At 37.2% G+C, this 26,351-nt stretch overlaps 1 protein-coding gene across 1 annotated transcript in view; it reads left to right on the top strand.

The window, feature by feature from the left end:
• FREM2 (FRAS1 related extracellular matrix 2) overlaps nucleotides 1-26,351 on the top strand; it is a 138,430-nt gene that overhangs the window by 102,389 nt on the left and 9,690 nt on the right. Inside the window, exons 12-20 of the mRNA XM_026108420.2 lie at nucleotides 887-1,017; nucleotides 2,125-2,283; nucleotides 3,767-4,070; nucleotides 6,874-7,005; nucleotides 8,309-8,640; nucleotides 18,073-18,265; nucleotides 20,779-20,883; nucleotides 22,059-22,186; nucleotides 22,288-22,422. Coding sequence (XP_025964205.2) covers nucleotides 887-1,017; nucleotides 2,125-2,283; nucleotides 3,767-4,070; nucleotides 6,874-7,005; nucleotides 8,309-8,640; nucleotides 18,073-18,265; nucleotides 20,779-20,883; nucleotides 22,059-22,186; nucleotides 22,288-22,422 — 1,619 coding nt within the window. The remainder of the gene's footprint in view (nucleotides 1-886; nucleotides 1,018-2,124; nucleotides 2,284-3,766; nucleotides 4,071-6,873; nucleotides 7,006-8,308; nucleotides 8,641-18,072; nucleotides 18,266-20,778; nucleotides 20,884-22,058; nucleotides 22,187-22,287; nucleotides 22,423-26,351) is intronic.

Genomic DNA, 26,351 nt, shown 5'->3' with positions numbered 1-26,351 from the left:
ATAATAAAATTGGTGCCTTCTTTCCCATTTAAACACATGTAATTCAGCTCCCATCCACTACTGCTTATTTTGCCTCACTCTTTAGAGTGCAGAGCTCATTAGCCTTAGCTCATTAGTATTTTTTCTCTATGTTGGTGTTTACGTATATTAATCAGCGCATCACTTTTTGTAAGGTTTTTTATTTCATTTGATCCTGACATATTTTTTGTTGGTCATTTCTGTGCCATCTTCAGTTATTTTTACATCCTTTTAAAAATACAGACACTAGAAATGCATCTGCTGTTTTTGTATCCCTCTCATCCATTCCAGACAGAAACGTTAATAGTTTCCCAATTTTTTCTTCACTGTTAGTAGCTAATACATTCAAGAATAACAGTGCTCTTATAATATTGTGAGCTAAGATTGAATTTTTCATCCACCATGACCTCAGAAATCATTTCAGAGACAATGCTTTTCAAAATATAGTACCTCTTTTTATAACTCTGGCTTCACACCTTATTTTTTGGTATATAGTGTTGTATTAAAATGTGTTGTGTGACTAAACCCCAGTAATACTATTTATTTACTATTCTATAAACTTCCGGTCATTGATATATGTTACCAACAATCATTAAATAATTAGTCACAGATCAGTTTCACAATCCCTTTTATGATGATGAGGTTGCTCCATTTTCAGTGATTTGTGTGTGTGACCTGCTATTCACTATTATTTTTAGCATCACATAGAATAAACTAAATGAACTCATATGAACGTTTGACATTTAAAAAGTGAGTATTAACTGTGATATATTATGCTTGAATGATTGAATGATTATGCTTACCTAGAATTACAGCCTGACTGTTGTGATCATAAGATTTATTTTAAAGTATCTAATTACATTTTTAGAAATTGAATTTAAGGAGGGTGAAACACAGCACTTTGTGGAGATTGAAGTTCTCTTTGATGGAGTTAGTGAGATGAGAGAAGCCTTCACTGTGCACCTGAAGCCTGATGAGAACATGGTTGCAGAAATACAGGTAAATAATTGATGCAAAATATTTAACAGCAAAATCTGGTAAACAGATCTCTTTTTGCTTTTCTGCCCATAGTTTTATTCTTCCTATAAGGTTTATACTTGCCATCTTGGCTTATAACTTAAAAGCCAAAGCAGATCATCCCAGCTGATGTTGTAGCACCTACTCAAAATATTTTGTTCCCATGTCAGTAGGGTTCATGGAGTGATAGAGACAATGAGAACATACATAGAACAGAAATCTTCAAGATATTCTTCCAGATAAATTTTCTTCATCAAATCAGTCCTAAAAGCTGATGTTGTCTTGGAAACAGTGGCTAGCAATAAAGTATAACTTCTAAACTGAAAAACCAGCAATCATATGAAATATAACTTCTGCTGTTGAAACAGTGTTAATACTATGCTTGTTGCATACACTAAAATAACCACACATTCTTGTAATCTGGCATTATATCATATATACTTTTAATACAACAGCATTTTCCTCTCATTCTCCACAAAATATTCTTGAGACTCTTTGGCACCTTCATCAGGATCACACTTTAAGAGGTCTGCCTCCGGGTAGCCAGACAGAAGAGAGACATCCTTTGTTAATGATAAATACCACATTTCCACCAAGCAGTTAAAGGATATCAGAGTTTTTCTAGAATACTTAAGCGATTCAAGAATGCTGAGATGCAAGAAGTTAAATGGTCTGGTATCTTCAGTTGTCTGAATAGAAAAAGTTCCTTTTAACACTTGCTTTTATCGTCTGCAATATGCTTTCAAAAATATACATATACACACGCATATATATTTGTATATACATACAAATGTGTATATATACAATATGTATATATGTATATATATACATGTAGACACACACACACACCCCTTATACTTGACCTTGCTTTGGGGAGGGGGCGGAGGTGGACTAGGGTATCTCCACAGGTCCTTTCCAACCTCAGTTATTCTCCGATTCCAGTGCCTCAATCATTTTTCAATTGCTCAACAAATTGAGTTTTATAACTTGTCTTGGGACAGTGTTTCAAAGGCTAGACATGTTTTGATCAAAGTCCAGCTAGAATATTTAAATGTTCACAAAGAACTGTTTCTGCCTTTTCATTATCAGTCAGCCAAGGCCATTGTGTACATTGAAGAAATGAACAGCATGGCAGATGTCACCTTTCCCTCAGTCCCTGAAGTTGCATCCCTTTTGATATATGATGATACTTCTAGAGCTAAAGACAAAACCAGTCCCATAGCTGGCTATCCTGTCATCTGTATCACAGTGAGTATCTATGTGAAAAGGAACAAGATCAGTATATGGATATGGATTTTTTGTAGAAGCAATGTGTATGGATTTGTTCATTATATCGGTTTGTTCATAGGAGCAATTGGCATTTATATTGCCTGTGAGATGCGATAAAGGACTGTTTCAAAGTAGGACACCTTCTTTATATAGTATTTATCTCAACAGAGCAGAAAATAAACAGTTCTGTGTCTCTCATAAAGCAAACTCTTTACTTGCCTAGGATAAAGTTGTTTCATATAAAAATATGTGCTATGAGGATTGTACGATACCATTTTTTTTTCTTTACACAAAATGTTCAGGTAAGCGATATGAAAAATAAAATGGTGTATGATTTAAAAACACTTCTTTCTGTCATTGCCTCATAAAAGGAAAAGCTGGCTGTTACATTTATCAAATAAGTTTGAAAAGTTATCCTTTCACAGTGAAGAATTAGAAAACAAGCAGATCAGTAAATGCCAAATATAGCTTCAAATCTTGTTTGTGTTCATTAAAGTTCCAGGTTAGATAATGCACTCACACTGCAACAACTAAACACCACAAAAATGCTTTAATGGAGCCGAGTTTCTAAATGTTCTGCTGAAATAGGGAGGCATAGAGCTCTAATCATCATTGCACATATTTTACTTATTGGGACAGAGAGGAAGGGCACTCCTTATCAGTCTGTATTGTTGTAAGTTACGTATGAGTTTAAGGTAGAACTGGCCTAAGAGCTAATCTGATTTATTTGAATACCAGATCAATTTTCAGGATACAAAAATCAGAAGAATATTTCACCTATCCCATCACCAAGAACAGTCTGATGTGCACACAGTGTCTATGATTGAATGACTGTATACTACTTCCTGAACTGCCTTGACTTAATTAAGATGTAATTTGTACAGTTAAAATCACTAGAGATAACAGATAAGCCACTGTTTTCAGTGAGTGTCACAGACTGAAAACGAATATTATTCATTGAAGTACTACAGCCTTCATTCATTGGAGTTTTGTGATGAAATAATTTGTATGAATATTCATATGCATTGAGGAAGGATTTGGTCCATCTGCACCTTCAGTTTATTTCTGATATCATTCATTATACACAGGAATGGTTCCCCGAAATACAAAACTAATAGCAAGGAAACAAAACAAAAAACTTGAAATGTGAAGTGTATTTGCAAAATTGGATCAAACAGTGAAATTCAAGTTAAAACTAGTACAGTTTGTGCCTGCATAACTATATTAGGTTTTGACCAGTAAACCATGTAAATGAATGATATTTTTCATTTCAATAATCATAATTAAACCTACTTCTAATTTAGTAGAACAGTGCTAAGACATCACTGTCAAAATAAGGTGTTTTCTGAAGAGATTTGCTGAAGTTATCAGTTCCATGTTGCTGAGTTTCCTGACTCTTGATAAATTAAAATTCCTTTGCCATGAAGCAAATAAATTGTTACACATCTGCCTTGTTCTCCAGGCTTGCAATCCTAAATATGAAGACTTTGACAAGACTGGTTCGATATGTGCCAGTGAGAGCATCAATAATACTCTGACACAGTACCGGTGGCTTGTGAGTGCTCCCACTGGTCCTGATGGTGTTACTAGCCCCATGAAGGAGATTGACTTTGATACCTTCTTCACTTCCTCCAAGATGATCACGCTAGACTCCATTTACTTTCAAGCTGGCTCTCGTGTCCAGTGTGCAGCTCGTGCTGTGAATTCAGATGGGAACGAAGGTCTTGAGCTTATGAGTCCTATTGTAACTATAAGCATATCAGAAGGTAAGACATCATCACCTGCTGCAAATTCCTTAGACTGCTTTTTGATCCCAAATTCCATCCTAAAAAATTCTGGTGACGTGACAAGGAGTTTTAATGTCACAGTCTTACCTTTTCTTCAGTTGTTCAAAGAGATTTCCATACTCAGAAAAACCTTAACTTTGATTGCTAAAGGAAAAAAAATATATCTTTGTAGGCAGAGAGAAAGCAGGAAGTGGTGCAAAATCTGTTTTCTCAATACAATAGAAAACTGTATAAAGGGAATGGTTCTCATCTTTGCTAGTCATCTTTAAATAGTTTGCCACTAACAAACTTGCGTGTTCTGGAGAACAGTATTCAGTGTGCATTGGAATTAATGAAGCCTGGTTTCTGTTGGCTTCGGAACTGCAGTAATGTTGCAGTATGATGTCATCTCCTATTAGGCATTGGAAAGTCCGCATGGGAGTGCTATATGAATATCTAGCCAGAAGAAAAGCTTCATTTGGCATTCATGCCTTAACAGACACATGAGAACCAATACCTGAGATAAACTTTGATTTGATTTGGTTCTGTTGTTGGAAACAACTGGTATCCAATAACAGGGCATAGACTGAAAGTTTTTCTATGGTTTGGTTATTCCTAATATTCACTCCACCCCCCCCCCTTTCTTTCTCTGATTCTCTTTCTCTCTCTCTCTCTCTCTCTGATTCTCTGATAATTAATAAAGGTTGAACTGATGCTGCATGCTTTCAGTCACTAGAGATATTCTAGTCTACCTCCTTTGCCCAGGCACCTATTTTCATGACACTTGTACTGAATAGCATTACAAAGCAGAGCTGGAGAATTGACATGCAAATGGTCTGATGACAGATGCTATTTCATCCTAGAAATTGCAGATACTTCTGATTATTTTATAATCTGGAAAATGAGTTATTGTCAGCAATCAAAGTAAAATTTGAAAACATTGTATTTTATTACCCTTCTGCAGATAATACATATTTTTTGTGTCATCCATGCTGGTTTTGTAGTTACATTTACTATTCTGTTTTTTATAAGGTCTTACAGTACATAATAAGTTACATGATGCTTCATTTGCATTATCGTTTTAATTTCCTCAGCCTTTCCAAATAAATATTTAAGTTAAAAATTTGGTTTCCACTGAGTTAGGGCTTTAAGAACTTGGTTTCCACCTATTGTGCAGAATTTCTATGTGCCTGCTTCCTTTATTCCACATTTTAACTGTAGGCTTAAGTAACCTTTGTCTGTGCTATCAGGAATCGTACACCCAAAAGAGGACTCTGTCTAAGGGTATTGTCTACAAGATGCAGGGCCTTGCTTTTTAAAGACAGACAAACAGGTGCTGTGTGAGCTAGTCTGGTTATGTGAAACAGACTGGCTATGTTAGTGTGATAATACATTACTTGGATTAAAAATGACAGATTAGCAGGGCTGACTGGCCTGTGCCCAGCACTGAACCACTATGTGTGTATTACTTGCAATACCTAAGCTAACTCATTATGTAGAAGTCACCAATTCTGAAGATCATGTACAACATAAGGGCAAAAAGTTAAATAGTGCTAGATGCTATTTTCAAAGAAGGTTAATGGTCAAACAAACTGGACAAAATCCTGAATATTTTCAACTTTGATGGTGTTTGACCTCCAGTGCATAGACTAAATTCTCAAAAGGAAGTCAGACTGTGCACAAAATTGCATTTTAGCCTCTTTAGCACATCTTACTTGCATTTGAGAAAAAATAAGTCATCATTTGTGCAGAAGAGAGATTTTGTTTTGCCTCACACCAGAAGGTTCCAACTTAGTTCCCTTGAGCCAAATGAAGTCCACCAGAACATGAGACCCTGCACTCGTCTTTTCTCATAACTCCTCAAGCGGGCCAAGAGCAGAATATGGACTAAGAGAACGGTTCTGATGTTTCACTTCTGCTAGCTTCTTTCTTAGGGGACCTTGAGATCCTTTAGCCATCCCATGACAGTGGGCTACAATTCATGAGAGCAGGATGAAGACACCACTGCATTGAACCATGTGACTAGAAATTGCATGGATCTCTGATCATATGGTTAGCATGTTACAAACCTAATCTGCTGGTTTTACAAGCCAGGACTAATACTGGAAGAGGCTACCAGAACTAACACAGGAACAGAAGGAAGATGTAGATTCTCCGTCCTTTGAGAAATTCAAAACTCAGCTGGACAAAGCCTTGAGCAGCCCGGTCTGACTTTGAAGCTGGCTCTACCTTGAGCGTAGGATTGTATCAGATGACTTCCAGAAGTCCCTTCCAACTGAAATTTGTTTATGATGCTGTGATTCTAATTATGTACTGCTCACTGAGGGAACAGGAGGCTCATAGGGTCCTATGAAGGCATATATAGGTCCACACCCTAATCTGGTGCCAAAAGCAACTGAATACTGGTGAGGTATTCTCCATAACGTTACATATGTATTTAAGGGGGTGGGAGGAATTAAGGGATAATATGCCCCTGAGGACTTCAGTAAGGAAGTATGGTACCTGCCACTTACTTTGCAAGTATAGTGACACATGCAACTGAATATGTATAAGTGCAGTGTCATCACCTGATTTTGAAAATGTGCTCCAGTTGATCAAGTAATGGTTTCTGTTTGAATCATCATTTGTAGAAATTCCTGTTCAAACCTGTGATAAATGCTGCCCAAAGCATTTACCTGTCATTCCAGAAAATTTCCTTGTTTTGAAAATCTATATAGTGGAAAAAAATCTTCCAAAATTAATACAATGCAAAATATGTATTATTTTCTCTGAACATAAAGTTGCTTCCTCTGTTTTCCATTAGGTCTTTGTCAGCCTCGTATGCCAGGAGTAGTTGGAGCAGAACCATTCTCTGCCAAATTGCGTTATACTGGCTCAGAAGATCCAGATTATGCCAATCTCATCAAACTGACAGTCACCATGCCACATATTGATGGTATGATAAAATCAGATGTGGAGTATCTAACAAGCTATTTGAGTTATTTTATTAGTCATGTTATTTTAAATAACCAGAGTCACCATCTAATCTTTTAACATGTACAGCCAGAGAAAAATGTCATGAACATTTTCTCATGAACAAATAAGTCTAGTTTGCAGCGAGGTGCGTAAAATACTGCATTGATACATATTCTTTGATGTGAAGATTAAGTGTTTTCAGATTACTTGTATAGTTTACATAAATTGGGCTAGATCTACACTTTGTAAAACTCCTTTAAAGCCCATAGGGTTATACCAAGGAAGAATTTATCCTGTGGAGTATGAAGTGTTATACAGCTAGTATTCCAAGAAAAGTAAATAAGTCTCCTCAGACTCCTAGACATCTAAATATTGCTTATAGAATACCCTTCAGGGAACAGAGTTTGATATAAGCTTAGGAATATTGCCTATACAATGTGTAAATGTAACATTAATAGCTGAGCATGTATAGTCTAGCACTCAACAGAGACAACTCAAGCTCTCCCACCCAAAAACTGCACATCACTAGCTGTTTGACTTGGAATTAATTAATTATCACGGTTGTATATTTAAAGTTAAATATAATATTATATATATAATTGATATTATAAGTAGTTTATATATAATTATTAAATATAATATACTATATATAAAAATATAATTGTGCTCATTCATTCAGGGTTTTTAAGTCATTTTAATGAATATTTATAAATCATTATATCAAGTTGTGCTAGATACAGTATAAACTCACTAAGTTGCACTACCTTTTGGGAAATCAAAGTAAAATATTTAAAAACTCAGACTTTTGCGTAAGAAAATGTACTTATTTTAGCAACTGTTGTTTGGTTTTAATTATTTGAGAATAATCTCTTTTATGTCCTATCAATAAGCTACACTATACTTGGTCTAGCATGGAAGAATGTGATCTAAAATAATATTTCTGAAAATGGACCATCACTAAAGTTATCCTTAAAAAATAAATAAAGCCTTTTAATCACTTACATGCTTCTGAAAACTTCACACAATCCAGACTGAAAAATATCTTGGGTGATCTATAATTTTTTTACTTGCCTTATCATAATATAAAGACATAATTATTGTGGATAACAGTCTTATATACACTTAGAGTATCTTTATTTGAATTCTGAAGTATGTTAATTACCGTAAGTTCAAAATACAGAAGTACTTTGTAACATTCTTGATGGTTGGGAAATTGTGGGCTAAATCAGAAAACTATGGCTGTTGAAATTTTCTGATAATGCTATTATTTAATCTTTTTTTAGGCATGTTGCCTGTTATTTCCACAAGAGAGCTCTCCAACTTTGAGCTGACACTTAGCCCTGATGGGACTAGAGTTGGAAACCATAAATGCTCTAACCTGTTGGACTACACAGAAGTAAAGACTCACCATGGTTTCTTGACTGATGCTACGAAAAATCCAGATGTAATTGGAGAAACCATTCCCTATCAATACAGCCCAACAAATAGAGGCTCCAATACCTTACGCTTCTACCGCAATCTGAATCTGGAAGCCTGTTTATGGGAATTTGTTAGCTATTATGACATGTCTGAGCTCCTCACAGATTGTGGAGGCACCATTGGGACAGATGGACAGGTACCAAATTGTTACCTGATTCTGTAATGTGTTCTTAAAATGAAAGACTTCCGTTTTAATGTACCTATGCTAGAAATAAGTGGTTTTAGTATTAATTTAGTCTAAAAAGAAAAGTGTTCTTTTTTTCTTTACAATATATAGAGTTTCCCTAAGCTCATCTAATTTCTTAAAGCTATCAATATCCATTAAATAGTAGTAGACTATGTGTGAAACCCTAGTCCAATTGAAATTAAAGGAGTAACTTCTTTTGACTTCAATTTCCTAGGATTTTCACCCAATATAGTTTTACAGTATTTTAGAACAAACATCCCACTTTTACTGTATTGTAGGCCACCTTAGTCTTTTCTTAGAATGAGACCCTTATAAAACTTTGCTGTTAGCACATTGATAGTACTGGACTATTTTGTATTAGTCCTGATGTAACTATCTTAAAACAGAGTTAAAAAAAAAGAAGAGCCTTCCTGTTAATAACAATGGACTGTACTGTGCTACCAGCTGCTTGGCCCTGCTAATCTTTTGCTCTCTGTGAAACAAAACCTGTCAGTGCTGACAGCACAGTGGTCTCTTGTTACCCAGTAGAAAATTCCTTGGGCAAGAAACCAAAAGAAGCTGCCAGTATGGGATGGCTAAAGAACAGAGCTGTGAAAGTGGTTTAAGAATTGAAACAAGGAAATTAGAGAGATCTTCACGTGCCCCTTGGAAAATGCTTAGAAATCTGTAGTAACATGGAATCAAAAGGATGTAGCATTTCCTCTGCTGCAGTGACAGCAAAGTTTATCCCCAGGTCTTCCCTGTATTCGCTTGCTTCATAAGATTGTCTGACTCCCTGGTCTCCAGAGTACAAAAACTGTAGCTTGTGAAGATCAATACTTTATGGCACAGAAAAGTCCCTTTGGGAAATAATCCTATAGGCTGAAAGAAGGACTGGAAATGCAGTACCTTATTTCAGAAATGTCTATCCACATCATGAGAGCTGTGTGGCAGGGCTCTCCTGGAACGTCTTACCGGGTAAACCACTGTAGAAAAGATGGGGCCATTGTGTGAAATGGCCCTACCTGCTCTGCTTTTTAAAGGGTATTCAGACCCATCTGCTTATCAGCTCCTTAGTAGGTTAAAATGGACAAATTCTTAATTTATCAGTCCCAAATGGCATGAGGCTTTACACGCGAGAACAGTGTGTTGTTGCCCAAGAAACCTGTGGGCAAGTACAATAGCAGACAAAGCTGTTTTATTACTAACAGCATAGGTGCCAATGGACATTTAGATACCCAATCCCATAGGCTGATTTTTCTCCTCTTTTTATACTGACATGCCTAAATTTTACCTTATTTTGCAAGAGTCTTCCCTTTTTTCTTCCTTTTCTTGCCTTTTTCACTAGAGACTGTATACTCTGTAAAATATAAGATCAGAACAACATAGAGCTTGTCCCCTTCTTAGATACAAAGACCTTCATGACTATCTCATCTCAGTGCCACCTTCTCTGTTCTGGTTCCTTTTCTGTTAGAGAGACCAGTTCAGGGTATTCTGCCCTGATGTTTGAAGCTCAGTGTTGGTGCATCTGCAAGGGGTTGCCCGTCTGCTACAAGCAGATCCTCCCACAGGTACATTCCACTGGAACCACGACCCTGTCAGAGAGGGGAGGCATGTGAGTGGGGGAGGTAAACCTTCCACATTCCCACAAGATAAAAATGACAGCAGTCTCCCCAGTTCTCGGAATGATTTCATTTCTTCAACTCATCGTTCCTTTGATTATCTCTTTATGGCCAGGAAGACATACAATATGCAGCCATATATTCTTCTTTCCCACACGACACAACCATAAGCACACAGAGCTGCCAAGCAGCTGTCAGCTGATTCTGCGAGCTACACAGGCCACTTCTCTCACAGTGAAAAGGAAGGAAGACATGTTTTTAATCCTTTCCATTTTAAGTTCTTTTGTGCCCTATAGAGAAAAGACAGGGTAGTTGGTTTAGACAAATGTGAGTCTAAATAAAACCTATGTATGTCTATATGGATGTAGTAGAGGAGAAAATTTAGTGAATGAAAAAACCATATATATTTGATTGTGGGGGGAATGCACAATGGTAGTGTGGCCTAGGAACAGAGCTCTACTTGCTTTAAGCTCCAGAAGCTTTAGGTACCTTAGGTAAGATCCCTCTCTTAAAAGTAGAGGAGGATGAAAATGAGCCATGAGAGCCAAGGACTGCAGCTGAAGTCATCCTTTAATGCGTTATAGGATGTGGCTAAAAGGTTGCAGCATGGTAAGTGAAACATCAAGCTGAATTACTTCTTGCAGTGAAGCATTGCCCCACAGCTGGTATGCGCTTCACTGCCTTCCCTGTTTCCCCCACCTACATTGAATTCTTCTCCAAGTTTGGTCTTTATCTTCACATGACCCCCTCCAGCTGAGAGGGGAGGCAGTCATTGCCCTGTCTCTGTGGTTGTCACCATTGTTGTTTTTCTCTCCTTCAGTGAACAATTAATAATCCTCCTCTCTCAGAGGAAACCTGGCAGCTATGGCTTTCGCCATGTGTTTTAGCACACAAAGGAAGCTTAAGTTCTACCATACAGACAGAACAGATAAGGAAATAACAAAAACTCTCTTCGCTGCATCCTGCTCCCACTGCAAATTTACTAGCTTGGTATTTGAATTTACCAGAGAGATTTTGGCTAGATTTTTAAGGCCAAATTCTGCCTATCCATTCTAGCTCTCCAGTACCTCTATGGTCAAAAAACAGCACTGATCATACAGAGAGATATCACAAAAGCAAGCAGCAAGAGCCTGGTGATGTGGAGCTTCACTTTATGGGAGCTCCTCCTATAGCAGAGGAAGAAGATGAGGTTCAGTCAACAAGAAGTGAGGTGGGAGACCTGCAGCTGGTGTATTTCCTCTGGCAGTGCTTCTTGTGTTCGCTGCAGGCTGCAGCTGTCTTAACTTGTTCCCATGAACTCATGAACTGCTATAATACATTCAGAGGTGGTTTTAGTTTTCTTTTTTTTTAACATGTGACCCATTCTCTTTCTCAATTACTCTGTGCATGAGCAAACCCTGTGTGAGTTGCATGCAGCATTTCTTTCAGTATATAGCTTGATGCTTAGTTCCTGGGATCAGCCCATATTCACCACATCTGAACAATCAGGCATTTATGTATGTAAATACAGATGTGCATTTTAAGGAATTTATATTAAAAAATAAACTCCTCTCTAAACTGAGCCAATTGATTTGGATTAAGCCTCTGTTCTTGTTAAGATTAAGGTCAGCCCTGATGATTAGCAGCAATGTTTTTCTTTTGGATAATATCCACTCACAGCCTGAAATTGAAGATCTCTTTGGATGTAGTGAGGCCCTAAAAAAATGAAAGACACCTACATGAGAGATTCCTCCCTATGTCTTCAAGTAGTTGATAAAGGTTGGACTGTGATCTGTCTGGACTTCACATTACTGAGACATTGTAAGAGTCAAGTACTACAGACATCTCAAATTCTCAGACAGAGGTGCTAGAAAAATGGCAGATATTCTTGAAAGAAATTTAAAAAAAAACAAAAAGTGAAAAAAAATAAGTGATTATCCTTTAGTGAAGTGTATATATTGAAGTGTTGGGCTAGACTTGTTTGGTAGAGTGTGAAGTGTCATTTGATCTTATTTCCTGTGGTTGTAACTATTTACTCTAGCTAGGAAGTTTGGCATCTAAAGGCTTCTGTGTGTTTCTGGCCAAGTATTATCCATGGAAGTTACTTTCTCTCATTCCAGTCCATTGCCAGACTTGGCATAGGGACTCAAGGAAATTACCATTCAAACAAATTTTACAATAACAAACAAATTTCTAACAACAACTAGTTAAGCAAGTCTTTGCCAGAAAGAAGATGAAGAACTTATACTAAAGTATTTTAACATACAGATTGATAGCTTGAAGCTACTGTAATTGAGTACAGCTGAGCAGTTTGTTCTACCCTAACAAAAACAGTTACTTCTGGCCAAAACGGCAAATGTGTCTCTTCCAATACATTCAGTTCTCATTTATGCTATGCATGTTATGGCATTGAAGAGTTTGGAAATCCCATATAAAAATAGATTTAAAAACCATCAATATATTGCCTCAGTTTATACAAGGCAGTTTGTAGAGGTATTTTTTTAATATAGAAACAGTATATTCCCAACTTTACTGGATCTAATTTTCATAAAATCAGATTTCAAGGGGAAAAGTCAGCTTTTCTGAAAATCTCACTAGATGATACAGTTGGACAGAAGTTTCTATTTTCAGATCTTTGTGCCAAAGTCAGCTGTCACAATCAAGTTTAAGAAAACCCTACAAGTTGTATTCCTTTGACATGGAAGCTTAGTAACATTCGAGCTTTTTTTTTTCCTCCAGCTGCAAACAGATGAATTTAGTAAGTGCTAAGAAGAAAAAACTCTTTTATAAAGTTATTACACCAGCTGTGTAACAAAGTCAGAGGTTAAACATTTCAAGAAGCTGGCATTTCAGGACTGTATTGCATTCTCACCTGCATTCAGATTTCTTTGAACAAACCTGCTTTGTATTTCACTTGTGACCTGCCTCACCATCTGCCTTCTTGGGGCAAAATCTTAGCTTTACCATATTGTTTTTGTGTAAACAGTCAGCTGATAACATTGTTAAGCCTGTGTGACTCAAATTCACAGAGACAGCGAGTAAATGCAATAGGAAATCAGGCTTAGGATAATTTGGAGGATAATATTGCAGTCCTCCTGAAAAGCTGAGTTGATTAGGAGTTACAATATCAAACATGAAATGGTGTTATTTCTAATTTCTAGTTCTGATTTTATCAGTGTTAGCAGTGTGGGCGCGCATACACACACACACACACTCATCCACCCACCCACACCCACTGTGTCCTACTGTTACTGATCACATCCCAAAGTTATAAGACCATTTTCCTGGGCCAAGTTCTGCCCTCTGGAAATCTAAGCCAGATAAATAAAATTCAGTACTAAGTGCAGAATATGGTCTGTTCCCCAAAAGACCTTAACTGAAAATATTTTTTGTTGTAAGTATTCTCACTTGTTATATGACAGATTCTCAAACCAGTTATGTTTTTAACTTAATGAAGTTTGCCAGTTGCATCAGAAAGGAGAACAAACAAAGAACACATATAGAAACCCCAGTAAGGTTTCCTAAGTCTTAAAAGGGAATTGTCAGTGTTCTATAATAGGCCTTATGCTCTGATAATTTATCTTGTAAAAAAGTGTGTGAACCTCTACTTCCTACACTGATGTCTGATATAAATCATGTTTTTCCCTCACACAGATGACTTTTGTGATGAGCTATTTGAATGATTTTCCATCTACATTTTTGAGATATTAATTGTAACAGTCTGTTCCTTGCTTGGAACAATTTTTGCCTTCTGTCTTCTTGGTTTCTCCAGACATGACATTGTCACAGCATATTAAACAATTTCCCCAATTCCATAGTCCTTATTTTTTTGCTTAGGCTCAGGTGCAGCTGTAGAGTCTGTATTCTCTTCTAGCATCAAGGCTAAAAGTCGCACCAACTCTGATAAGTAATTTTATTTCTTACAATATGAAACCAATGCTAATGAATAAAGGTTCATCAATGCAACTGCTAAAGTCTCCTGTACATAGAAGGCATACATGTATAATGCACCTGTTCTGTCTCTCTGTAACAGTTAAGCTGATCCTGCAGTTACATAGCTCTAAGTTACCATTTTGGTTTCATCAGTGTCACATTGAGATAAAATATGAACAGCTGGCTACTTTCATTAGGCTTTGGAGGCAGTGCTGGAAAATAAGATAACTCAATGGAAAGAATGTTTTTACATGTTCAACTAAATGACGTTATTAATAGGGTCAGAGAAGTAGGGCTTCTCCATCATGTAACACATTCCATTGATTCATTTGCAGGGAAGGGTTCTGCTCACTTACTCTGACACAGTTTTCCTCTGCAGTGAATTTCTTCTTTGTTATTTTAATTATATCAAAAAGATCCTCTGTATTTCCTATACAATGTCTTGAGATATTTCTGTTCTGCTGTCTGAAGAGTCGTATTCCCCTCATGGTGCTTTACTTTTCATCAAGAAATGAATTTTAAGTTACTGTTAGGATACAAAATATATTGGTTCAATTAATCTCACTGGCTATTAGTATTGTAGGTTTTCCTCCACACTTGTGAATGAGTGCCTGAAGAAGGGCACATGTGCATAAAAACTAAACCAGTTAATCTAGCAAGAACTATTTCCTCTCCTTACATACCATGATTCACATATAAGAGCAGCTATATTGATGAAAGCACATACACATTCATAAGAACATGAATAAATTTCTAGGGTGGGGCAAGCAACCTTACTGCCCAGACATATCTTAAGGGTTTTGCTAAGAGAGAATAGCCTTTACATTTTAGGATCCCAGAAATGGAGACAATTCTTTGGCCCTATGGTTTCATATTTTCCCACAGAGCAGTGGTAATGTATGACAAAGAAGCAGTGTTTCAGGCAGACTTTCCCAAGAACTAATTCCCTACTGCTGGATTTCCATCAGTAGAAATGGATTGAGCTCACTAACACTATGCCCCTGTTGAATGGATGCAAGATAAGCCTAAAATGTTGCTTACAAACCCCATTAATGGATTGCCTTATGTACTGTGTACATGAATGATACCAAACACTTGCCATTCAAATAAAGGTAGGAAAGAAAAGTGAAATGCTTGAAGTGGCATAAGGCATAGAACTAGAAGGGATTTTTTTCATCACTGTATCCAGGCCACTGCTGTCAAGGACTTTAACTGTGTATAACATGGTTCCTATACTAGCAAACTTAAAAACTAACAGAATGTCATTGCCACCACCGCAATGAGAATTAGAAATTCTTCTAACTTCCAGGCTGAATTTGTCTTGGCCAGCTTATGCCCATTTGTTCCATGGCAGCACCATCTTTTACCATCAGTAGTCCTTCTCTGCTGTTTATCTCCTGACATGGTTAGAAGACAGAATTCTTATTTCCTCTCAGCCTTGGTTTTACTAAGCTGAACAACTGAGCTATTGCACTGTCTTCTCCAAAGACAATTTTTCCATTCTTGTGATTATGTTGATTTCTTTTTCTACAGTCTACAGTGCAAATTAGGCTTTTTCAAGCATGGGGGATCAAAGCTGTTCCATATAAGCTCTTACTGGTGCTCTGTATGATGGCATGCAAGCTTCCAATTTCCACTCCATTCCTCAGTTTATCTTAGGATCATAGCACATGAAGAGGGTGGGAAGGTCATAGTTATGATGTGATCGACTCACATACCAAAATCCTTTTTCTTCTCTGTTGTTTCAAAATAATGTCTTTCATTTCTAGCAGAAATCCTTGTCATGGGTTTCTACTACCTTATACTTTATACTTACAGAATTTCATGTCAGTTCTATTCTAGTCCTCAAGGTCATTAAATTCTCTCTGTCTGATATTCCAGCCCTCCTATACATTATCAGTAAGCAGTATGTTTGTTTCTTTTCAAGAGAATAATGGAAATACATTACATCTTCTTCCATGTACCTTCGTTGGCAGTATTTTTTTGTCTTTTATTCATAAGCAAACTGAATTTTGTATCTTTTACTTTAATATCTAATTCTTACTGTACAAGATGCAGATGTAAACCAAAAATGCATTGAGAAAGGACAACGTAGTTTGTCTGGGATGACTTTTCAACAATGATACATTTGTTTTGCAAGCAAATTTATTTGGCCCTTGGTACCATTCCAGGAAATGACAGATGTCCAAGGTTACTCTTAAATCAAAGGCAAACCCGGATCTAATGTAGAGTTGCATCACAGTTGTATTTGGCTTAATAGAAGTAAGCATTCTGTGTTGTTATTTGGAACAATTTAGCAAGTCCATGTCTGAAGTAACTGCATAAATATCAATGCAGGTATCCCAAAGATAAACTTGCCCCTGTTTGTGCTACTTGACTTAGACTGAAGGATAATATTTTGGGGTAACTTCATTTTGTCATCCAGTATATAGGGAGAGCAAAACATTTTTTTTTTTTTTTTTTTTTTTTGTTCCAGAGAAAAGTTCTTGGTTGTGTTTTTGTAAAACCAAGAAAGAAGCATTAATATAAAACCATCTGTAACTGTAGTGTCTCATATTATCTGCCAGGGTGCTTTAGTGCACAGTACTTTAGAGAGCTTCAATTAAAATTTTGCCATCTGTGGAAAAAGTGCATATGGTAACTTGTACTACATGAAATATATTTCAATTATAAATTGATTTGTGGGGTAAGTTTTTCAGCTCCCTTTGTTAAAAAGAAAAGGCTCGAATATTGATCGTTTTGTTAAAGAATCCTACATGTAATTGACTCAAATGGTCTTTTTGTTGATTGCTCTCTGATTTTAAACACGGACATTTTTAAAGGCTCCTTTTTATAGGAAGGCTGTTAAAAAAAAAAGACAGAAAAAGACTTTCCATTGCATGTGTTTCCGGACTATCTAGTGTCTAAATATTTTTCTATATATTTTGTGTAAAGATTAAGACAAAATGAGTGGAAAAGGTTTTGGTAGCATAATGTATAGATCAAGGAGTGTCGTGTGTGAAAGTAAGTTGTTGCAAACACAAATACTTGCCGTAATTAAGTCCTTAATTGCTTCAGAGTATTTAGTCAGCGCAGGACAGTAACTGTTAAATTTGTGGTTTTATGTTATGACTATAGGTTTTGTCTAGCATTTGGAAAGGTAAAGCAGCTGTAAGGTAGTGGACATTCAACTCTTCTGACACACTACTGGGTGAACCTAGAAACAATTTGTCTTTTACACAGCTTGTAAAGTTCTTTAAATGTTCTTTTTTTTTTAAGAGTGCAAAATACTGTTTAAAAGCTTATAAGGTAATCTCTCCAGACTGTGATAAATAGTATGATTTGAATGTTTGCATGCAGTATGCTAGCTGCTATCCATGCACACAGGAAGAAATAGTTCTAGAGATGAAAAAGTACAGTCCAAGGACTCCATCTTGCAATGACCTCAGAGCAAATTCAGGGTCATGTAGTAGAGCTTGTTACAGGATAGTAATGTAGGATTGTAAGCAATAGAGTTGGTTAAGGGTGAAGGACAGAGCACATGCAAAAGGATATTTAAAAAATTTTTAATAATCTTCCTTTGTAGCCACTTTATTTAGGTACTTACAAAATGTAAACATGAATAATGAGTCAAAATTTATTTTTTTGTGTACCAGAGTGCATAACCAGTTTGAAATACAAACAGGGAACTTGAAAGGACGTAAACTGAGTTGAAATCCCTTGAAATGTGATGCTTTACTCTTCATCTGTAATTTGGAAAATGAGAGAATTTGTTTCAGTCGCAACAGTCAGTTCAAGATCTATCTTGTTTTTCTCTTGCATTAGGATTACCTGTAGAATTCTGCCTTTTGCTACCACTAGCCTAAATAAACCATTTTCTTTTTTATAGGTTCTCAACCTAGTACAGTCCTATGTCACCCTGAGAGTCCCCTTGTATGTCTCTTATGTTTTCCACTCCCCGGTGGGTGTAGGAGGCTGGCAGCATTTTGACCTACAGTCAGAGCTCCGGCTGACTTTCGTGTATGACACTGCCATCCTGTGGAAGGATGGAATTGGTAGCCCACCTGAAGCAGAGCTCCAAGGTGGGTGTTGGATTTTGTTTCATCAGCTCATTGCTCCATTACCAAGAGTATGATTTGCACACAGTAGGATGATTTTTCAATCATTCTAATACTAGAAAAAAGGTTTTATATAATTTATTATTAGTTGCAAACAATCTGTCATTGCCTAGCATTCAAGATTCTCTGTTGGGGAGTTTATGAAAACCATGTTAAGCTGACAACAGTTCTTTTATTTCAAGGAAAGATAACTGCCGTGTTATGTTTCAAGTACACATGCAAAAATTAAAACATTGCTTCTACTTCTTTTTTTGACATTATCTCAATGTTCATTATATATTCATATTCTGTTGTCACACAAGATGTTTGCGTTTTAATGAAAAAATGAAACATTTCTGAGATCCCTATTAATTTTTCCTGGCCATGAATGTATAATTTCAGAAACTTTTGATACTTTAAAAATGTTAATTTTGAAACATTCAAAAGAAACAGAAGTATATAATGGGTATAATCTGTCCCATGTGTTAGAGCAGTAAGCTGCAAAAGTAAAATATTCTTTAAGTGTAATAGATACTGTTGATAAATATTTGTGATTATAATTTGTCCATAAGTAGAACTGTATATTTATAGAATTTATCTTTGCCAAAAGATAACATATTTAAAAAAACAGTGACATACAGCTTTTTAGGAAAGATTAAAATGTATAGTTAAAGCTATAAGCTGCTTTGTTTTGTAGCTGTGAATCTACTTAGTAGTGGCTAACGTTAAGCTTCAGAGATTCCATATCTGTCCTCATGCCAGATAGAATATAGGAGGCAGCTATGATTAAGTGTGTACACTTAACAATCTTGAGACTATAGTGTGAGCATAAAAACATTTTTTGTTTCTGCAAACTCTGTATCTGGACTACAGAAGTCATTGTGATACTGTTCTTGTCCTGATGTTAAGAGGAAGAAATAAGGAGTGGTGAGGGGAATGTGCACTGCATAAGAAAATAAGCATATGCCATGCCATGCATAAAGAATAAAACACATGCCACAAATCATCTGACATACACTGAATAACAGCCAGGCTAATCCTGAGCCTCAGCAGTTGTGTGGTGCATGGATGTCCCTATTTTAATGACTTTAATTCTTTTTTTCTCTCTCTCTGTTTAAGAAGCTGATGGCCAGCATCAGGAGATGCTGAACATTAGCAACTCCCTTTGAAAATGGCAAGCACAGAACACATGATAAACATAGTGATGTAGTAGAGGATAGGCCCCCAACGTATCCTGATCTGATTTGGGCAGTATAGAGTTAACACTTTTCCCTGCCATGCCTTGCACAAGGGACAGCCATTGTTCTGAGCAGGCAGGGGTAAACTACTTTTCAGTGTATTTCCATAGCACTGGTTACATATAATTGTCCTACAAAAATTCTACGTAAAATTTTAAAGGAATCAAGGTCTTTAATTTCTAATGGACCAATATACATATTTGGTGCAGGTGATTTTGTACAGGTCGTAAACATTCACATTGGTGAATGTGTTAGGTTTCTGACACATCCATAAATGAACATTCCTGTTTTCTTCTTTTACTTTAATATCTAATTCTTACTGTACAAGATGCAGATGTAAACCAAAAATGCATTGAGAAAGGACAACGTAGTTTGTCTGGGATGACTTTTCAACAATGATACATTTGTTTTGCAAGCAAATTTATTTGGCCCTTGGTACCATTCCAGGAAATGACAGATGTCCAAGGTTACTCTTAAATCAAAGGCACACAGGACCATGCCACATCACTGGCTCTCCATAAGGGAACATTGCAGGAAAGCACTAAACTCTGGAACTTTGAGCAGTTCTAGAGTAAAAAGGACTTGGATGCAAGCTACAGCAATATACCACTTTTGACATATAAACAAACCTTGTAACCTGAAATTAGGAGTCCATGTTTTGGGCTAGATTCATGCCAGAAATTCCAGTAATACAAAATCTGTCAGAATGAGTTTCACAGAGTCAAGCACTCACAATCTGACTACCATAGAAGCCACAATTGACAGCTACTGCTACAGTGCTGGTGGGTGTTGCCTTGGGACAATATACAGGGAGGCAATGATAAAGAGCATCTCTGAAGCAGCTTTTTATTGGTAGGAGTCAGCCTGAATACCTGTTGAAAACAAAAGTATTCTTCCCTCAACAGAAGCCCCTGGTAGCTGACTGTGCTGTTGCCCAAATCCAAATGTATTCTGTGCTGTAGACTTTCTTCAGTCTAGCAGAGCATCTGTGTGGTTCCTTGATAATATATGTAAAACCATGATTTTGCAGAGAAATTCTGCATACGCTTTGGAAGACTGAAGCACTGTGAAAACTCTAGGCCCCTCTGTGTAAATTCTTGCTTGAGAAGAATCTTGAGTCAACCCAAGAGATATCAGCAGGGCCCTTCCCACATAGCTGATATGACAAGGGGAAATAGAAGAGTTTTGGTGTTAGTAAAAGTGTGACTTATTTGTCATCTGCAAGTGAAATGATCTCTATGGATTGGCTTCTGCTGGCAGGTTCTCTCTACCCAACCAGCATGCGTATCAGTGAAGAGGGGCGCTTGGTTGTCAACTTCAAGACTGAAGCCCGGTTTCATGGTTTGTTTGTGATGTCTCATTCTGGTAAGCTTAATCTACATTTTGGTAGTATCACAAAAAGCAATAAAAACAAAGCAACCCTCCCCAGCATTTTATACTATTCATTTTTCTTATTTCTGCTACTGAAATCTGAATTTTTGATGTACTGTGCACTCCAGCTAAGGATTTATTCTGTATTGAAAATTTCTTACTTGGCGTTAATGACAGTATTCAGACTGGCAAACTTAATGAAATATACCTCAATCAGATGCAAAGCAGGTAGTTCCGCTTGATCAAGAAAGTGATTTATGAAAGGTGAAGATCTAGGCCATTATGTCCCATAGGGATCTATAAACATACATTTTTAATCCAAAAGTTATAATTACCTGTCTGTTTACATTCCCCTCTGGACTTGGTTAGCATTAAAATTTCCTTTATAACTTGCAGTCTTTGTATGTTATTTATACCTGTTTCTAAGTGTAAAAAAAGCTCTTGTAGGATCATTGTATCACCCTGTTGATAAAACATGCTCACTGCCATTCAATTAGTCATTGCCAAAGACCTGCTCCTGCAATTTAATCCATTTAAACTCCACTGCCTTTATTCAGAATAATCACAGGTGTAAGACTGTCTACAGACATACGTCTGAGCATGAATGCTGGCAATGGAAAAGATTATCTAACTAAATTAAATCTGCTGAACAATAATGGGAAGGTAAAAATGATTTTAAGAAATCTCATTTAGTTTAACTTGGTTTTATTAACCCATAAAACTCCTTCATAGTGATTCCACTTTTTGACAACTGTTTCCTACGTGTTAGGTTTTACATATCATGCAGAGCTGAAAGAGTTACACTTCTAAGAGAAATTATTTTATGTTCTCTGGGTTGACATTCCAAGTTAAAAATAGGAGGTATTATAAATCTTTGCCATTCCACTCTTGCTGTTTTGCCTTTCTGTTAGATTTAATCCTCATGCAGTTCTGTTTGCATTGCCCAGAAGCAACTGTTTCATAGACACCTGAACAAGAGTCAAGGAGGCACAGCTATGCTGACTGTAATTGGTTTTGCCAGTTTCAGTTAATAAAACCCAGTCCCATGTAAAGGTATTAATATTGACTCTGGAATTCTGGCCTATGAATTATTGGGAATGTTCTTCAGACTCCGAGAGTCTGCAATTAAATATTAAAGTTGACAAATGTGTCTTTTTACATGTTTCTAGCTTCACCTCTAACTTCAATGGTCATGTCAGCTGATCACCCGGGCCTGACATTTAGCCTCAGCCTCATCCGAAGTGAGCCAACATACAATCAACCAGGACAGCAGTGGAGCTTTGTTTCAGATTTTGCGGTAAAACCTCAGCCTTCACTTTCCGTGTCTTCTTTTACCCCAAGTTGTTATTTAGGATGTTGCTGGAAGAGCCATGTCTTTCCCTCTCTCTCTCTCTCCAGGTTCGTGACTATTCTGGAACGTACACCGTGAAGCTGATAGCTTGTACCACTGCTCCACATCAGGAGTACAGCCTACCAGTGATCTGCAATCCCCGAGAGCCAGTCACATTTGATCTGGATATCCGATTCCAGCAGGTACCATCTCAGTGTTACCTTTGTCATGTTTCCTTTTTATAATAATTCTGAAATTGCCTTTTGTGGTCCTATATTGATAGTGCTAGAAACTGAATTTACTTGCTTATCAACAAACTAAGTCTAAATGGGTGAGAACTGTACATATTCTCTCCTGCTATTTAACCAATTTGACCAACTGGGAAGGGCTAATGTAGGAGCACAAATGAGTTTTGTCCTGCGTGCATGGGCAGTCTTCGCCCATTTTTCAATGACAGCCAGTAAGGAAGCTCATTGATACCATTATAGGTGATACTTATTGTGATGTGAATTAACCTCTGGGAATTCCAGACTCATCTGTTGACTTTTGCTAAGAAGTAGTTTTATTAGAGAATGAAGCAAATATAAAACTGTTACCAGAAAGTTTTCATCTTACAGAAAGATCAGAGTAAGGTTTCTGATATTAATAGAGGGAGATAGCCCATTAACTTTAGATTCCTTAGAAGAGATAAGCACCTCCAGCAGAAGATTCATCCAGTTATATGGTAGGACTTCCTTCACTGACTACAGAGGAAGTGTAGATAACCAGCTTAGGTTAGATGCCTAGCTTTAAGACAGCTAAAGTGGGTGAGACAAATCCCACCCATAACGATATGCATCGTATAGGTAACCTGGGAATAGGCAAACAGCATGCATTTCTCAAAGCCGAGCTCTAAAGCTATGCAGCAAGGAACAAAATATGCAGAAATGGACTCTGTTGTGGAAAGCAATGACTGAAGAATATCTGGGGGTCATGTTGGATATTCAGCAGAACATAAACTGTGAGTTTATAGTATTATCAAAAAGGCTAGAATGACCTCGGCACTCCTTGTACAGAGTTATATCACTTCTCTTATTTGGAGCCAATAGAACTAATGTTGGAACAGCGTGACTAGTTTCATGCACATTAATAGCATAGATGTACACTATGAAATCATCTTACAGTATAAATCTGATCTGGATCAGGCAGGGATACACAATCACATTTCTGTTGAATTAGCAAGAGTGCACAACAGAATGTATGCAGTCTTTATGCTTTCATGTGGCTTTGTGCTAGCTGTGGGAGAATAGATGATTCCTGATATGGCATAAAGTCTTGGCAGAACAGAGAAATGCTACATGATCTGACATGAAACCTGTCTTCTCAGAGTTAACACAACAAAACATTTTGAAAAAATTCAAATAGACAGGAGAAGTTTATACTGGTTCAGCACTCTACATTGTGTCTGGCATTTCTAATCTGCTAGTAGGAGTTCTAAAGCAATTAACAGTAACGCAGAACCACAGCTTCTGTTGCACCCTGCTATAAACAAGAAAGATGCTTATAATTTGAGGAAAATTCAAAAGAGATCTCAAAATTATTCCAAAATGGGCAAAGTTGCCTAGGGAGAGACCTAACACTTTCTGTTTTATTTGGAAGAAGTTTATGGAGCAGACTGCTCAAGATATAAGAAATGCCTTGGGAAGGAAACCTGGACACTACAGGGGTCATTATCTCAGGTTAAACTTTAGTAGTACCCAGTATCTGGAAGTTTCAGATACAAAAACTCAAATTAGGAATAAGGTGCAAAATTGTAACAGTGTCATAATCACCAAGGACTGTGGCCAGTTAGTTGCTATCTCTGGCAATTTTTGATTCAAGGACAGCTATTTTTCTCAAGATACTCAAACAAAAATTAATTGAGAAATTCTATGGCAATTGATGTTGCTCCCTTTGATTATAGACTGAAAGATTGTATAGATTTAAAGCAGATCCCAAAAAATCAGCTGTAACAGCAGTACAGTAGCACAAATTATATAGGCAATATCTAGCACTTGACCTGTAAGATTTCTTAGCATTCTGCAAAACAGAATGAGAATTGGTATCCATGTTTTAGAAATGAAAATCAAAAAGCAGAGATGTGAACGTGAAATGTCAGACTGTGATACTGGGCCTTAGACTAGGAAACACCTGAAGCCTTGCATGGACCCACTACAATCGGTGACTGCAGCTGTCACAAGTAGATGAAAATGACTTTGCCAGTACATCAAATGATGAAATGATAGGACAGGATAGAAGTTGTTTCTCCTGGTTCTCAGTCTAATGCTCCAGCTGCTCTACTGTACTATCTTCTTGTGCTTTTTAATATGAGGCTTTTCATTTTCTTGGAAACTTTTCATTCTAACTTCCTCCACAACTTTCACTGTACATGAGTGAGTGGCCATTTTAAGAAGCAGACATCAAGAAGAAAATATGTTTGGGGTCTCCCCTCTGGAGGTTTTGTTTTATCGTTTCCTTTAACACACATATGCCCATCTCCTTTTTCCTCTCTCTGGCCTCTGAAGAGGGAATAAGGTAGCCTGAAACATGAGTGAGTATTGTACTATAACTGTCCTCATTCTGAGAAGTCTTGTACATGCACAGCATTCAACCTCCTAGCTCTGCTTTATCCCACTCCTTTCAGTGTCTTCTATCTCTAAATGCTCATAACTATTTCCTGAAAGAATCACCTTCAGGATCCTTGCTGCACTAGGATGGACAGATCTCTAGGGCTCTCTGCTTCTTGAGGTACCATGTACCTCATGCTCTATAGTCCCATGGAGGTGGGGATGTCTACCATCAGTGATCTGTATCATCCATAATCATCCATATGCAAAGCTGATGGCCATAGCAAATAGACAGAAAGAGTTGACAGTACTCTTCTCACCCAACAAATCCTAATGGATTATGTTTCTAAGAACTCTTGTTTAAAATGCCTCAACTGTGCATGAAAATAAATATATTTAAATTACAGTAATACATTGCCACTATGAGTCAGCCACTGGTAGCACGGAGACTCGCATATGAAATTGAAATAAAAGTAATAACTTAAAATAGGATGCCTAGGAGACATATTCACAGCTTTTTGCATAATATTTACCCATGCCAGTGCTCTTACCATTGTTGTAAACTGCACGGCTAAAGTCCAGTGCCTCTAGCTGGATATGCACTTTTTGTTTCCCATTCGCTAGACATTTACGCTCCAAAGGAAGAGCTTGGTCAGGCCATGCTTGCTTTTTTTCAAAACTACATCTGGAAGCCAGCTGTGTCAGTCAGATGTTTGAAGCTGTGGGACTTGTAATCCAATAGTCTGAATCCAGGCATTTAGAAGGATAGGGTTCCTCTCTGCAAAGAGTAGCAGTGAGTTTATAAAAAAACGTTTCAGCTACATATTCTTGTTGCCATACCTTGCTGCTCTATATTTTGGGGCCTCTACTATGGAAAAGGGATTCGAAAGAGGATAAGCAAGTCAGCTGAATAACTTGTAGCAGTAGTTTCTGTTGATATTATTATATTTCATTCCATCAGCCCCGTTGTCCATGAGCCAGCAAGAATGTTTTCCTTTATGTTTTCCTTTCTTTCTGCACACATATATATACTTTTTTATATATAAGTATATATACACATGCACATATATATGTCAGCATTTTTCATTTGAGAGTGGTTCTTTAGAGGCCTCTTGTTATTTTATTCCTTTTTTTTTTTTTTTGAGCATGTGCATCTTTCAGATTGTTTCCTTAGGAACAGTGCATCCTTTTGAAGATGGGGTGGGAAGAAACTAGCCTAGAATCCTACCAGGGATCATAGAGACAGATAACCCCAGGGTTCACAGAATCACAGAGTGGTTGAGGTTGGAAGGGAATTCTGCAGATCATCTTGTCCAACCCCACTGCTCAAGCAGGGTCACCTAGAGCACATTGCACAGGATTGTGTCCAGACAGCTTTTGAATATCTCCAAGGAAAGAGATTCCACAACCTCTCTGAGCAACCTGCTCCAGTGCTCTGTCACCCTCACAGTAAAAAAGTTTTTCCTCATGTTCAGACGGAGCTTCCTGTGTTTCAGTTTGTGCCCGTTGCTTCTCATCCTGTTGCTAGGCACCACAGAGGAGACTCT

This window comes from Dromaius novaehollandiae, chromosome 1 (assembly GCF_036370855.1).
Source record: "Dromaius novaehollandiae isolate bDroNov1 chromosome 1, bDroNov1.hap1, whole genome shotgun sequence".
NCBI classification, from domain to species: Eukaryota; Metazoa; Chordata; class Aves; order Casuariiformes; family Dromaiidae; genus Dromaius; species Dromaius novaehollandiae.
The sequence above is the reverse complement of the archived record's forward strand: the minus strand, read 5'-3'. Positions and strand labels throughout refer to the sequence as shown.